Source organism: Canis lupus, chromosome 16, assembly GCF_048164855.1.
Source record: "Canis lupus baileyi chromosome 16, mCanLup2.hap1, whole genome shotgun sequence".
Classification (NCBI taxonomy): Eukaryota; Metazoa; Chordata; class Mammalia; order Carnivora; family Canidae; genus Canis; species Canis lupus.
Genome location: NC_132853.1, coordinates 54,264,449 through 54,280,815, shown reverse-complemented (window position 1 = coordinate 54,280,815; position 16,367 = coordinate 54,264,449). Strand labels below are relative to the sequence as shown.

The window sequence follows — 16,367 nt, the reverse complement described above, 5'->3', positions numbered from 1 at the left end:
AGGACCCCCTCCCAGGCCCCGCTCTGCCCCCACTCCTTGCTGCCCCCACCCCTCACTTTCTCCTGCTCTCCTGAAGGTGACTCTCCAGAAGCATCTTGCCGCAGGATGCCCGTCACCACCTTGTCAGAGCCGTCTGCCCCCTCCCCCCGGCCCGGGTGCCAGCTGTCTCCAAGAGCTGTGCCTGGCTGCATCAGGAGACAGTCCCTGGCCTTCTCTGGTGAAGGGCAGACAGCGCGGTGGGTGGAGAGACGCCAGGAGACCCGGGCTCTGTGACCGAGTGCCCTTGTGCCTGTCACCATGTCGGAAGCCTATCTGGGCCTCAGCCCTGACCCCGGCCCTGCCCCCCGCCCCCGCCACCACCAGGGCCCTCCCAGCATTTCTAAAGCTGGGGGAACCCGCCTGAACAGCACCTGCCCAGAGCTGCCAGGGAGCAGGAGACGTGCGGTCTCAGAGGGCCAAGGGCTGCGTGCTGCAGCCCCAGCCCACCCCGAGCCCACCTCGTGTCGCCCCCAGGGGAACGCATCTTGGCCAGCGGCTCTGTGCAGCTGCCTCGCTTCACGCTGCTGGAGTCCGGCAGCCTGCTCATCAGCCCCACGCACATCTCCGACGCTGGGACCTACACCTGCTTGGCCACCAACTCTCGGGGGGTCGACGAAGCCTCGGCTGACCTGGTCGTGTGGGGTGAGTGTGCAGAGTGGGAACACTTTCCAGGTCGGTGCATTGAGTGTGTGCTGAGCCAGCACCTCCTCATCCACAGGGCTGTCTCACCGGGGTGCTTTTTGTAAGAAGGACGGGGGACAAATTAACCCGGAGCGGGGGGGGGGGGGGGGTTGCCCCGGAAGGCCAGGCTTCTGCAGACGGTGCCGCCTGAGTGAGGCCTCTGGCCGTGCTTGGCCAAGTAGAGAGAACAGAGAGGCGCTGGGCAGCCGTCTTCATACACTCCAGGGCAGAAGTCAACAAACTTGTTCTGTGAAGGGCCAGGTAGGAACTATTTTAGGCTTTGTGGGCTAGACAGCCTCTGTCCCAACTCCCCTTTCATCAAGAAAGCAGCCCTAGATAATACTTCAGCCCACAGGGTCCAGCTCTGTTCCATTGCAAGTGTATTTACCCAAGCAGGCTGCCAGCCAGACTTGACCCTGGACTGTAGGGTGCTGCTGAGCCCTGCTTTAAGGAAACTTCTCAAGCCCCCTTGCATCGTCAGATGGCACCACTTGGGATCCACACCCAAGACAGACATGCCTGTGGGCCCCCCGTGGAGGCTGAGCCCCGATGACCGGGCATGCGATGCAGCAGACCGGGAATCAGATGATCCTATTTTTACCCTGGCTGGACCACTAATGTGCTGATCATCCTCACATTTCCATTTCTTCATCTCCCACCTGGGTTTCTGGGGGCAGGATTAAATGAGCCCCCGCAATGAACGTGGCTTCCAGGAATTCAGGTACCACGGAGGCACACTGTTCTTGTTAGCATTCTGGGATGCCCACCGTGGTAGGCCTGGCCACCTGCAGGGTCTGCCTCCACCTGCCCCTAGAATTCAGCAGCACAGGCCCGCTTCACCTGAAGATGCCTTTCCCATGCACCTGCATCTCACCTGTTCGTCTGGATCTACTCCCCTTCTCTCACCCTGTCTCCCTGCTGCCTTGCAGCCCGGACCCGCATCACCAAGCCTCCCCAGGACCAGAGTGTCATCAAGGGTACCCAGGCCTCCATGGTGTGCGGAGTGACCCACGACCCCCGAGTGACCGTCAGGTACTCCCTCTGCTGTGGCCCCAAGGAGGCAAAAGGGGAGGGCAGCTCTAGGGATAGCTGGGCAGGTGTTGACACCAAGGAGGTAAGTGTCGCTGTGGGGCCAAGCCACGGGCCTTGTGGGGACCACCAGTAGAGCTAGTGTGGGGCTGAGCCAGCGTGAACACAATTGGACTGTATCAGGGCAGCCCAGGGCAGCAGCACCCGAGAAGGGTGTAGAGGCCAGAACTCCTCCCAGGCTTGGGCTGAGGGCCCCAGGAAAGGCTTCCGCAGAAAACTGCCCCTTCAGGGCTCTCTTTTGAGCTTTGGGATGCTGAGTACAAAATGTAACTGCTTCCTTAGAGACAGATATTCCCTCCATGTTGCTTCTGTATTTTATGGCCAGTGTCAACTGCCAAAGCAACTGGCATCGAGGCTGGAAGGGGCCGGGCGCTGGTGCCACTTGGGAGGCTGGGCCCCTACAGGGCTGGAGGCAGCTGCATCCTGGGGCACCATCTGGTGGCCACTAGGCATATGACAGTCCATACCACCACACGGAAGGGTCCCAACCACCCCCACGGAAGCCAAGGTTGGCATAAGGAATACTAGACTTTTAGACCCACACCCGTTCTCTTTAGACCCACACCCGTTAGTCCACTACCGGTCCCCAGTCAGAGAAACACCTCCTTGGACATTAAACATTGACCCTTTAGGATGGTCATCATATGGTTCCAGCATAAATGCAAACGTGAGCCTTGAAATCACATAGATGTAGTTAAAATATTGTCAACACAAGATCCAGAATATGCTTATTCCTGAGACTATTAAATTTTTGTTTTATATATTTATATCTCAACTGTAAAGATGTTCTCCAAGAGAACCCACATACCCTCCTACCACCATAGAACCCCGCTGTGGGTCTCAGACTCGTACATAAGTGGTAGCTATAACTTTAGCACCCATTAATTGAAAAGCTATATAATAATAAAAAGCTTATATTAATTCAGCAACACGTTAAAATAAATTAGTGTTTTATTTATTAAAATATTACCCGGCTAGAATTTGGAAAATACTTGCACATTTTATTCATTCTCTAAGCAATTCTTTTTTCTTTTTTTAAGATTTTATTTATTTATTCATGACAGACAGAGAGAGAGGCAGAGACACAGGCAGAGGGAGAAGCAGGCTCCACGCAGAGAGCCCGATGTGGGACTCAGTCCCAGGTCTCCGGGATGATGCCCTGAGCTGAGAGCAGACGCTCAACCGCTGAGCTACCCAGGCGTCCCTCTCTAGACAATTATTGATGAACAAAGGCATTCAGGGGCTTCTTGCCATAGACTATAGGCCCGCCTCCCAAGGATCCTCAGGGAGCCACACATGGAAAACCCTATTTCAGTTAACTGGAGCGGTCCTCACCTTCAAATGGAACTCCCCATTTGGGCAATCTTTTCTTGATGGGGAGAGAACACAGAATTGGTCTGTCAGGCCTCAAAATTGGCAGTTGGGGACCAAAGCACCCCCACATCTCCCACCCCTTCCTCAGAGTTGAAAACCCTGTTGGAGAAAGGGAGACAGAACATGAGAGACTCCTAAATCTGAGAAACGAACTAGGGGTGGTGGAAAGGGAGGTGGGGGGGTAGGGGTGACTGGGTGACGGGCACTGAGGGGGGCACTTGATGGGATGAGCACTGGGTGTTATTCTGTATGTTGGCAAATTGAACACCAATAAAAAATAAATTTATTTAAAAATAATAATAATAATAAAAGAAAGAAAACCCTGTTGGAGCTTTAGGGAACACAATGGAGGTGTTCCCTGACCCAGACAGGCTAGAAAGGACCCAAAAAACAACCAAGTCAGACTAACGTGGTGGCCACTTAATTCTGTATTCCGTGCCCTCCTCAAAATCAAGCAGGACCCAAGGGTCACGCCTGAGCAGAGGCAGGTTGCCCGTGCAGAAAGCTTCCAGACCTGCCTTAGGAGAAACACTTCTGTTTAGTACTGAGCCCAGATCTAGACCCGCTCTGAGCAATCCACTTGTGGCCACTATTAATCCTAATCAATATTTCCATTGGCTTTTATTATTATTCAGCTAATAGACATCCTTTTTAGGAAGAAAATATAGAAAACGCAGATAAGTGCACAAAAAATGGGAAGGGAGAGAAAGAAGAAAAGTGGGTTTATCTGTTTCTCTCAATGAGAGATAATATTAGAGTGTCATTTATTTAAAAAAAAACCTAGAAAATGGTTTCTTTGTGTTTTCCCTTAAGAACCCATTGTGAATCTCTTCCCCTGTCAATAAATATTTTTGTATAAACCCCATTATATGATTATTCATTATTCACTCGTCCATTGTGTTGATGTAACATAATTTCTGTTACCAATTCCCTAATGCTGGATATTTGGATTGTATCTCAGTTGTTGTTTTTTTTTTTTTTTTTTTTTTTTGCTAAAAAAATTGCGCCTGGGTGGCTCAGTCAGTGGAGCGTTCAATTCTTGATCTCAGCTTAGGTCTTGTCTCAGGGTCATGGGTTCAAGCTCCATGTTGGGCTCCATGCTGGGTGTAGAGCCTACTTTAAAAAAAAAAAAAAAGAAACATCATGGTGAATGTCCTTGTAACTAAATATTTTTGCACTTCTTTGATTTCCTGAGGACTATTGAATATTATTTAAAGCTGAAAGAAGGCCTGAATATTGCTCATGAAAATTGTTTAATAGCCAGCTATATAATTACAGATGATTTTGGAAAATTTCTACCCTGAGTTAAATGGACTCATGAGTTGTTTCTTTTTTTTTTTTTCTTTTTTTTTTTTTTTTTACTTTCTACTGTGGAAATTTTCAAACGTAGCCCAGAGTAGAGAGACCCAGATCATCAAGCCTTACTTACCCATCTTCCTTTTTTTAATTTTTATTTTTTATTTAAATTTAATTAAATAACATATAGTGAATTCCTAGTTTCAGAGGTAGAGGTCCGTGATTCATCAGTTGTGTATAACACCCAGTACTCATCACATCACATGCCCTCCTTAATGCTCACCACCCAGTTACCCCAGTTACCCGCTCCCCCTACCCCCTCCCCTCCAGCAACCCTCAGTTTGTTTCCTATGATTAAGAGTCTCGGGGATCCCTGGGTGGCGCAGCGGTTTGGCGCCTGCCTTTGGCCCAGGGCGCGATCCTGGAGACCCGGGATCGAATCCCACATCGGGCTCCCGGTGCATGGAGCCTGCTTCTCCCTCTGCCTATGTCTCTGCCTCTCTCTCTCTCTCTCTGTGACTATCATAAAAAAAAAAAAAAGAGTCTCTCATGGGTTATCTCCCTCTTTGATTTCATCTTATTTTATTTTTCCCTCCTTTCCCCTAGGCTCCTGTTTTGTTTCCTAAATTTCACATATGAGTGAAATCATATAATTATCTTCTCTGATTGACTTATTTCACTTAGCATAATACCCCATAGTTCCATCCACATCACTGCAAATGGCAAGATTTCATTTTTGATGGCTGAGTAATATTCCATTATATGTATGTATATATATATATATGTGTGTATATATATACACATACCATATTTTCTTTATCCATCCTTTGTCGACAGACATCTGGGCTCTTTCCATAGTTTGGCTATTGTGGACATTGCTACTATGAACATTGGGGTGCAGGTGCCCCTTTGGATCACTACATTTGTATCTTTGGATCCGTACCCATCTCTTGGCCTCAGTCACTGTCAGCATTTTGCTCACCTGGTTTCCCCTATCCATCCCCCCAACACACACACATGCTTTTTTTTTTTACTGAAGTATTTTAAAAACAAATCTCAAGTGTGTAATTTCATCCCTAAATAGGTCAGTGTGCATTTCTTACTTAAAAGGACTTTTCTTGAAACATAACAACCACGTCCCTGTCCCATGTGACACAATGAATAGCCCCTTGATGTCTGCTGATACCATGTCACGGCATCCCTGATTGTCTGGAAGGTGACGTTTTAGAAGTTGGTTGGTTTAACTCCAGGCCCAAACAAAGTCCACACATTGCATTTGGTTGGTGTGTTTCCTTTATTCTACATGGTCCCCTCCCCCTCCTTTTTGTTTCCATCTGTTTGTTCACATGCAGTTAATTGGTTGGAGAAACCAGGTTCTGCAGGACAGAGGTCCAGCTAAGTTTCTCTATAAAGGGACAGAGAGTAAATATCTTAGGCTTTGAGGGCTATGTATCTTTTGTCACAGCTCTTCAAGTGTGCTTGCACTCACAAGCAGTGTGCAAACACATGGGCGTGTCTGTGTTCCAAGAAAACTTTATTTACACAAACAGGCAGGGGGCCACAGTTTGCTGACACCTACTGTAGAAGACCCCACATTCTAGGTTTGGCCAGTGACTTTTTCTTGGTGTGGGACACTTGTTCTTCTATCCCTTTTATTTCTAAGCAGATTCAAGTAACTGGCTGATTAGATTCGGGCTTAGTTTCTTGGGCACAGACACTCCACAAGTGGTGATACATCCTTCCTAAAACACCGCGTCCCGAGGCGAAGACTGTTTCCTAAGCAGGAATTACTCTCTGCGACTAGATTTGCTTTTAAGTAAAATTCTACTCGTGCCATCCAGGCTGGCAAGGATGATTCTTTTCTAGCTATGGAGATGAATTGAAGGTGATTACTTCTGACAATTTGTAAATGTATATAAAAAGCCTTAAAATTTAACTCAGCAATCTCACCGCTGAAAATTTATCCTTGAGGAAGTGATTTAGGATGTATGAAAATATGTTGCTGCAAGGATGTTCCTCACAGCATTAACTATAATATCAGAAAACAAGGAGCTACACTGGGCACCCAACATCGAGGGGACCATCATGCAGCAGCTAAAGGCCAGGGTGTGGAAGTGTCACGTTACAAAGAGTTTATGATGCTTTGTTGGATGGGAAAAGCAGCTTTAAAATCAGGATGGACGGATGGCTAGCCAGCTATTGTTTACCTCCATGTGCTCTAAGCGTCGAAATACATGATGATGACTAACTTCCATTGATCCCTTACGACCTGAAGCATTTTATACCAACCCACACCATCCTTATAAGCAACCCTAGAAGGTGGGTGGTATTATTTTTCCTCGTATTACAAATGAGGAAACAAAGACACCGGGAGGTTAAATACATAAAGCTGGTTAAGGGCCAGGCAGCATTTGACCAGGGAATCTGAATCCAGAACACAGTGGCATTCTGGTACCATGCCCCTTGGGGCAGGGGAGAAAAGTCTGCAAGGTAGATGCTCAGATGTTACTTGTGGTTCCCCGAGATGGGAAAGCTTTTCACTTGTCTTGCCCTGTATTTTTTTTTTTTTCCTATTTGTAGTTGCAATTTTCTGATTTTTTTGTTTAACTTAGCTTAAAAACATCACAGGCTCGTTCTCCTGGCAGCCTTACATTCTCGATCACAGGTAGTTCACGCACCTCGTGGCCCAGGCCACACTTGTCCGCAGCTGACGTGTTGCGTGCAAAGCCGCTCAGTCCCCAGCCCCGCACCCTGCCCTGGCTCCCGGCACCCTGGCCAATCTTGCCGGGGGGGGGGGGGGGGTGGAGGGCAGCCCCCCCAGAGCTGGCACCGCACCTTATGCTGATGACAGTAATAGTTGTATTTCCTCAAGAATCATTGCGGAGGAGATATTTCTTATTGTCAGGCACGGGCATGTGTGTAATTTCTCAAGTCCCTTTGTACTGACTGACCGAAGCTAAAGTGATTTTTTGGACACTAAAGTCCATTTTTCACAGTGATGCATTGATCTAATGATTCCCCTCATAAAACTAATTCCAAAATGTAGTCTGTGCGGAAACTTTAATTCTTTCTCCAGCTGTAATCTTTTAACCTCTTCGGAAGATTACCTTTTGCCGGCACTTTTGTGCTGGCTGCTTGGCAGTGGCTTCTGGCCAAAAGCAACACGGCTCTGACCTCGACCTGAACTGGAGGTGTAATGGCTTAATGTGCTGGACAGAGCACCCTGTGACGGGGATGGACAGCTGCAGGCTGCTCGGGGGCACCCCCCCAGCCGTCCCCGTGCTCCCACCTAGCACCAGCCCTGGGCGCCCCCCCTCCCCGGGTCTCTCGGGAAGCGCCCTGCTGCTTTCGGAGCTCCCCCCCAGACCTGCCCCAGACTGCACCCCAGCAGCACCCCCTACTTCCCTACCTCTCTTTCCTGACTGCTGCTTCTTCCCCGCAGGTACGTCTGGGAGAAGGATGGGACTGCCCTGGGCATGGAGAGCAACCCCCGCATCCGTCTCGACAAAAACGGCTCCCTGCACATCTCGCAGACGTGGTCGGGGGACATCGGCACCTACACCTGCCGCGTGCTGTCAGCCGGAGGCAATGACTCTCGCAGTGCCCACCTGCGCGTCAGGTGAGGGCAGCCTGCCCAGACCCCCAGCAGCGGAGGTGCAGGTGGCAATGGAAGGCTCATTTTGGCAGATGACCGGGCCACGTGTGACCTGGGTCCATCCCCCTCTGAAAACATACCCAAGCCTCCTCCAGGCCTCCCCCCACCACCACCCCACCTCAGTTAGGCCCTCTGTCAAGAGCAGGGGGGCTCTGGGTTTGGCCTTGGACACAGGGGACTACAGAGGCAGAGAGAAGAGCCTCCAGGTCGACGGCCTGAAGGCCAATTTATGGCTGGGCACGAGGTATCATGAAGTTCAGTGTGAGCCCCAGGTGCCTGTGTGTCACCTGACTCCAGACCTCACAGGTGGCGCTTCTGTCTCCTCCAGGCAGCTGCCCCACGCCCCTGAGCACCCCGTGGCGACACTCAGCACCACAGAGAGACGGGCCATCAACCTGACCTGGGCCAAGCCCTTCGACGGCAACAGCCCCCTGCTCCGCTATCTCCTGGAGATGTCAGAGAACAGTAAGCCCTCCCACCGCAGCCTTGGGGAGTCAGGGGGTTAACCCCAGGGCCAGGCTCCAGCTCCCCAACTTCCCAGTTCTGTGCCTCCAAGCAAACCTCCTGGAAGCCCCGGCTTCCCTGCAAAAGGAGCATGGGCATCAGCTTCCTCGGGTGGTTGACAGTCGCACAAGATCGTGTGTGCAAGGGGCAGGACCCGGGCCAGAGCCTCCAAGGCCATGGCGATTCTCTTGCTTTTTCTCCTCCCAGGCCCCAAGCTGTGAACTCCAAAATTAGCAGGCCTCATTTGAATGATGTTTTAAATACAGTGTGCCTGGTGCTCCTCAGGAGGGAAAAAAAAAAAAAAAACATAGAAAAGATGTGCATCTCAGCCCCCATGAGCCCTCGCTTCCTCCCCAGGACCCTCCAACCCCCTGGGACATGTGGCCAAGGGGACCTGTAAAAATGACATCCAGCCTTTCCTGGACTGAGACTGGGAGGCACTCCTCTGCTGGCCCAAATGGGGCTGGACCCCTGCTGGAAGGGTGTAAGGCGCCCATGGCCTTCCAGGATTCCCATGTCTGTCTCCACCCTCTGACCCTATAGATGCCCCCTGGACTGTGCTCCTGGCCAGTGTGGATCCCGAGGCGACCTCAGTGATGGTCAAGGGCTTGGTGCCCGCACGCTCCTACCAGTTCCGCCTTTGTGCAGTCAACGACGTGGGGAAGGGACAGTTCAGCAAGGACACGGAGAGGTGAGGGGAGCACGTGTTCTTCCAGGGCAGGTTGTGGGCGACCCCCTCGGAGGGAGGGCCCAGTAGCCAAGTCCCATCTGGCAGCGTGGGGCCTGGCTGTGTGCAGACCCTGGCCGCCGCCTCCTTCCTGGCCTCCTGGGCTTCCGTGCCCATGTCTGTAGAATGGGGTAGCATTAGCTGGCCTGCCTCACAGGGACGCTGCAAAGATGGAAGGAGGGGACCCAGGGGAGGTGCCGTGAGCAGTGCCTGGTGTGGGATAAGCACCCACCAGAGCGAGTGGTCCCTCTCACCAGGAGCTTGGCAAGTTCAAGGACCTGCCTCCTTCGACTCTACCTCTGCACGGGCATCATCACTGTCACATGGACGTGAGGTGTAAGGGGGCCATGGGACCCACACAGGTCTCTGTATCCAATGACTTGCACCATGCCAGGTCCTATTAAGCTTTCAAGGAGCTTTTACAAAATGAGGAAAATTAAGTGAAAAACAGCGGGTCATCCCTTTTCAAACATCACCGGGGAATACACGCTTAAGTGGGAGGTGATTCTTGCCACCTCAGCCCTGTAGGATGAGTGGTCACCTTTAGGGAGAAAGAAGCCATGGAGCGAGAGGTCGGAATGACAATAACACAAATCCCAGGCGCCTAGGTTGTATGCTGCTCTTTCCTTTTTTATGTTTCTTTTTATTTTTTTTCCATATTTGTTGAGATATAACTGACATATAATATGGTGTGAGTTGAAGGCAGACAGTGTGTTGATCTGATATACTTATATAGTGCAGTAGGATTACCACCACCGTGTTGGCTAACCCCTCCATCCCGTCACAAAATTACCATTTCCTTTTTGCGGCGAGGACATTTAAGATCTATTTTCTGAGTGACTTTGGAGTATAGGATATAGTGTTATTAGCTCTAATCACCATGCTATACTCCAGATCCCCAGAACTTACGAATCTTGTAACTGGAAGTTTGTGCCTTCAACCAGAATCTCCCCATTTCTTCCACCCCCTAGTCCTTGGCAACCACCAATCTCCTCTCCGGTTCTCTTAAATTCAACTTTTTTAAAGATTCCACGTATAAGTGAAATCAGACAGTGCTTGTCTTTTCCTGTCTCCCTTATCTCAGCATCAGGCTCTCAAGGTCTATCCATGATGTCACCAATGACAGGATCTCCTTCTTCTCGTGGCTGAATAATATTCCACTATATACATATACCACATCTTCCCAATCCACTCATCCATGGGCGGTGACCTAGGGTGCTTCTGTGCCTTGGCTGCTGTGACTAATGCCGCAATGAGCATGAGATCCTATTTTCATTTCCTTTGGATGGGTAAATACTCAGAACTGAGAGGGCTGGATCATACGGTAGTTCTATTTTTAACTTTTGGTGGGACTGCCATACTGTTTTCCATGGTGGCGACACCAGTTTGCATCCCCACCCCCCAACCAAGTGCCTGAGAGTTCCCTTCTCTCCACATCCTCACCAATACCTGTTACCTCTTGTCTTTTCGATGATGGCCGTTCCAACAGGTGTGAGGTGACAGCACATTGTGGTTTTCACTTGCATTTCCCTGGTGATGAATGATGTTGAGCACTTTTTCACATTTCTGTTGGCTTGTGTGTCAGTGGGAAAACTGCTAATGGAGATCTTCTGCCCATTTTTAAGTTGGGTTGTGTTTTTTGTGGGTTTTTTTTTTTTTTTTTTGCTCTTGGGTTGTATGTGTTCTTTATATATTTTGAATATTAATCCCTCACCAGATATGGGGTTTGCAGATGTTTTCCCCCATTCCATGGGTTGGCTTTTCATTTTATGGATTGCTTCTTATGTTGTGCAGGAGTTTGCTGAGATCCCATGTTGCTTGTGTTTTCAGTGTCGTATCCAGGAACTCACTGTCCAGACCTGTATCAAAGAGCTTTATCTTATGTTTTCTTCTAGGAGTTTTATGGCTTAGGGTCCTACGTTTAAGTCTTTAATCCATTTTGAGTTAATTTTGTGAGTGGTAAAAGATAGGGGTCCAGTTTCATTCCTCTGCATGTGACTGTCCAGTTTTCCCAACACCACATATGGAAGAGACTTTCCTTTCCCCACTGAGAAGAATTAATCGTGTTAAAATGTCCATATTACCCGAAGCCGTGTGTAAATTCAGTGCAGTCTCCATCAAAATTCCAATGGTGCCTTTCACAGAATTTTTTTAAAAAATCCTAAAACATGTATGGAGCCACAAAAGACCTTGAAGAGCCAAAGCAATCTTGAGAAAGAGCAGAGCTGAAGGCATCACATTTCCTGATTTCACACTATACTAGAAAGCTATAGTAATCAAAACAGCATGATACTGGCATAAAAATAGACACTTAAACCAATGGAACAGGATAGAGAACCCAGAAATAATTACTCACATATATGGTCAACTGATATTTTTACAAAGGAATCAAGAATGTACTTGGCTCCTAGATTCTCTAAAGTGTGTATGCAGACCTCTGGCTTACACGCATCATTTGGTTTTGCCACAGACGCAGTGAGCTGGATGGAGTCTTTCTGGCCTCTGCCACCAGGGCCATGACTCCCTAACAGGAAAGAGAAGTGGCAGGTAACATCCTAGCAGGGAGGCCAATTGCAAGAGGATTTTTTTGCTCACTGTTTATTGAACACCTACTATGTGCCAGGCCGAGTGTAGACCTTGAGGGATGCAGGGAACAAAATCCCCATGACAGAAAGCCTCAAAGTGTAGGGAAAAGCCATCCTACACTTTCTCCAGGTCTTTGGGCTTCTCCTCAAACCCCGATTCATCTTCCTGATGCATCTTCACACTAATAGCCCTGAGTCACAAAGAAAAAGGTTAAATCACCCTCACTCGCGGGCTTTACAAAGACATGGGAATGTGCAGTACATTTTGGAAAGCCATCCGTCAGAAAGCAAAAACATAAAAATAAACTGAAAGGGAAAGACATCCATCAAAAATAATTAACTTTCGTTTTTAATGGATGCAAGTCAGTTATGGGAACAATGCACCGCGGTGGAACACTGCATCCCCTGGCAAAGCCAGAGAAAAATGCAGTGGCGCTCGCTTCTGGAAGCGGGTGACGGGCTCACCCATGTGCCCCCCCAGCCCCCCCTGACCCTGCCCTGCTCCAGCCTGGGGCTCAGCTGGGCGGAAAAGGAAGCCTCGTCACGTGCACCAGCAGCCTGCAGGTGGGACGTGAATATGTAACACGCCTGCTTCTGAAATACCTGATTGCTTATGACGTCACCAGCCCCAACAGCAGCTTCTTTGACATACAAGAGACTGAGGCCCACGTCCCCCAGCTGCACAGGCACCACACACATCTGGTGCTTTATGGTGTTTTAAAAGGATTCAGCTATACGTGGTGTCATTTGAGCCTCAACCAGTCAGAAAGCAGGCAAGTGGAGCTTTATTATACTCCTTTAAAAGATAAAGGGACAAGCTCAGAGAGGTTAAGCGACTTGCCCAAAGGCACACAGCAATTGTGCAGACGGAGCAGCCTCCTCGTAGACCGAACTCCTGTATTTGCCCTCGAGACTAAAAGCAGAAAGGCCCACCCACTCTTGGTGTTTTCATATCCAGGGTCTCCCTCCCCGAGGAGCCCCCCACAGCCCCTCCACAGAACGTCATCGCCAGCGGCCGGACCAATCAGTCCATCATGATCCAGTGGCAGCCACCTCCGGAGAGCCACCAGAATGGCCTTCTCAAGGGCTACATCATCAGGTAGGCGTCCACCCCCGGGAGAAAGGAGGTACAGCCCAGACCCAAGGGGAGGGTAGAGAGTGGATCAGCAAAGTCATGGCAGGTCCTTCTCCGTCTAACAAGGACCAGGTTGGGATGCCTGGGTGGCTCAGTGGTTGAGCGTCTGCCTTTGGCCCAGGGCATGATCCTGGAGCCTCAGGATGGAGTCCCACGTCAGGCTCCCTGCGTGGAGCCTGCTTCTCCCTCTGCCTGTGTCTCTGCCTCTCTCTGTGTGTCTTTCATGAATAAATAAATAAAATATTTAAAAATAAATAAATAACAAGGACCAGGCAACAAGAAATGACTTTGCTATGGTAGGAAGGACTTAGGTTAGACATACAGAGGAACTTCCAGAAGGCAGAGCCTTAGAAACCAACGGGAATGCTTGAGAGAGGAGGGTACAGTGTAATGTCCTGGAGGCTGTACGGATGCCACATGCTGGGGCTACACAGGATAGGACACAGGGAGATGGGTTTAACTATCCGAGAGGCCGAGCACCGGGGAACCCAAGAATATTCCATCTGAGGCCAACTACTCGGCCCAGAACTAGTCAAACAGTAGACGTCCTTTCTTTGGTCCTGACTGCAAAACGAAGCCCAGCTATAGAGACTGTGATGTCTACACTTGACCGAGGATACTTCCTTCACCGGTAACCTCAAACTGAGTTTTTAAGTGCTACCAATTTGGTGTCGTGAATTCAAATCAGCATAGAGTCGAAGTTGCTGAGCATCCTCCAATGCTCTGAATCCCGGTTGGCTGCGGAATGCACATCTCTTTCCTGTCCTGTGTCCACACGGGTGGGGCTCTGGAACACCCCAGGTCTGGAGGAAGTGATTGTCGGTTTGCCTGCTCCATGAACAGCTCATTTTGTTGTGGGTTTTTGGTGAGCCCTAAGGCACGGTGGTTCTCAGAGGGTGGCCCCTGGATCTGCAGTGGCATCAATTCAAATGCGGATTCACAGATCCTACCCCTGACCTACTGAATGGGAAACTTTGGGGTGGCCCCCCAACCCATGTTTCAACGCACCCTCCAGGTGTTCCTGATGCGGGGTAGGCCTCTGAGAACCACTGCTATGGGGTATTGCAACACAATAATCTGAGGCCTCTGATTTCCCAATACCCTGTATACCGTGGTTCTCCTGTAAGTCATCCATCCCCCCCAGATTTTGTCCGTCGAGATCCCACTTCTGGATTACCATGGGTTCTTTTTGTGGTGGAAGCTAGAAATTGGTACCGTTGGTAGCTCAAGGTTTTTCTCTCCACCTAAGTGAGTGACTTAGGTCAAAAGTGGGATATAGCTCTCCATCGGTGACCTCTCCAAGGTGAGGCCAATGTGATCTTCCCAGAAACCCTTCGTGTCCGTGGTTAGTTCTCTGTCCACTGTCCTCCCCCATCAGAAAGAACAGACACATCCACTAGGCCCGTGCCATCCGGGGAGATAGCCGCTGGTCCCCTGTGGTTATCTCATCTAAAATAAATAAAAGTACGAGTTACCAGCTGCACTAACCACATTTCATGTGCTCAGCAGCCACGCGCACAGCAGCCACCACATCGGACGGCGTGGGGATGGAGCACGTGCGCCACCACCCATGGTTCCTGGGCTCACGCCCAGCGGGCTGACTCCGATGCACTGCACCCCGCCTTTCTCCCCGCAGGTACTGCCTGGCCGGGCTGCCCGTCGGGTACCAGTTTAAGAACATCACGGATGCGGACGTCAACAACCTGCTGCTGGAGGACCTCATCATCTGGACCAACTACGAGATCGAGGTGGCCGCCTACAATAGCGCCGGGCTGGGTGTCTACAGCAGCAAAGTCACCGAGTGGACGCTGCAGGGAGGTGGGTGGGGATCGTGACCGGGGAGGAGCTGGTGCTTCTCGCTCTCCCAGGCCCGCACCTGTGGCTCCTGTACCTGTCCCGTCCTGCCTTGGCCACGGCACCCGGTCCATCCAGTCCTGAGCTGTTGCCGGCCGGGGCCTGGCTACCCCGTGGGAGCGGGAGGGTGCTCGGGGGCAGAAGAGTTGTTGGGGGTGAGCATGCTGAAGGCAGACGCTTCAGGTGCGGGGACCTTCTGTGTTGTCCACGTTAACTGGATCACGAAACGGCTCGAGTCCAGTGTGTCCGTACCAGCCTCCCACAAGCGCTTTCACATCCATCGCTTCCGTTTACTGGTCCCCTGCGAAATGGGTCAGGCGAGTTCTATTGAAGCCAGACTAATGGAGAGAAAGAGGTGCCTCAAGTCCACAAAGCAGGGGGAGGGGGAGGGAAGGGGGGGGCAAAGCAGAGTCTGTAGACCCCATCCCTGTGTTTTCTCTACTAAAGTGTGCAAGACTGACTCTGCCTCCTGTATCCTCACCCCATCCCACCGCACCCCCAACCCGCTGCCCTCCCCTAGTCCCCACCGTCCCTCCTGGCAATGTGCACGCGGAAGCCACCAACTCCACGACCATCCGCTTCACCTGGAATGCCCCCAGCCCCCAGTTCATCAATGGCATCAACCAAGGCTACAAGGTACGTGGGGCCCCTCCCCACCCCCAAGAGGAAGCCTGGGGATTCTACGAGGGAGACCGCAGGCTGAGGAGGTTGCAGGGGGCAAGGTGAGGGACCCCCTGTGCTTCTGGAGTCAAGGTGGAGGGCATGCAGGCTCCCTCTGAGGCTGTGGGGGGTCTGGCCACCTCCCCGTCTGTGACCCAGTGCAGAGGAGCTTTCTCGGTGAGGCTGGGCTATAAGCAAAACCAGATTTCTTTCAAGCTCAGGAGCAGCTGGGCATAGCTGCGGCCTCAGAAAAATCCAGAATCCTCTTCTTACTGACAAGCTGTGGCTCTAACAGGCATCCCGCTGGGACACACGTCCTTGGGCTGCTCTTGACCCCCCCCCCCAGGGAGTGTGGTGAAGGGCATGGGACTGGGACCCTGACAGATGTGGGTTAAGATCCTGGCTCTGGCTCTGCCTCTTGCTGGCTCCCTGGACGAGTCCTACGATCAGTCTGAGCCTCCCTCCTTCGATCCATGTTTATTAAGCCGTCCTATCTGTGCTGTTCGAGCGGCTGGAAAACCCAAATAAACTCCCACTCCCTCATTTGTGAGGATGATAACAACACCTACTCCTTGGCGCTGCGTGAGGATTAAATGAGAGAGTGTTTGTGATCCGTCGAGCCTGGTGACACACACACAAGGGCTCTGCAAGCGATAGGAGGAATGCGCTCGTCCCATCGGGCTGCCCGAACCAGGTGCCGCCGTGCGGGGGGCTCAAACATCAAAAACGGATTTCCTCCCAGTTCCGGGGCTGGAAGTCAGAGATCAG

The 16,367-nt window shown here is 50.8% G+C and overlaps 1 protein-coding gene across 2 annotated transcripts in view; it reads left to right on the top strand.

The window, feature by feature from the left end:
* SDK2 (sidekick cell adhesion molecule 2) overlaps positions 1-16,367 on the top strand; it is a 256,823-nt gene that overhangs the window by 178,889 nt on the left and 61,567 nt on the right. For both annotated transcript variants that reach the window (XM_072781426.1, XM_072781425.1), the window contains exons 11-18: positions 514-681; positions 1,650-1,752; positions 7,922-8,098; positions 8,463-8,599; positions 9,182-9,329; positions 12,909-13,049; positions 14,722-14,903; positions 15,460-15,575. In XM_072781426.1, coding sequence (XP_072637527.1) covers positions 514-681; positions 1,650-1,752; positions 7,922-8,098; positions 8,463-8,599; positions 9,182-9,329; positions 12,909-13,049; positions 14,722-14,903; positions 15,460-15,575 — 1,172 coding nt within the window. The remainder of the gene's footprint in view (positions 1-513; positions 682-1,649; positions 1,753-7,921; positions 8,099-8,462; positions 8,600-9,181; positions 9,330-12,908; positions 13,050-14,721; positions 14,904-15,459; positions 15,576-16,367) is intronic.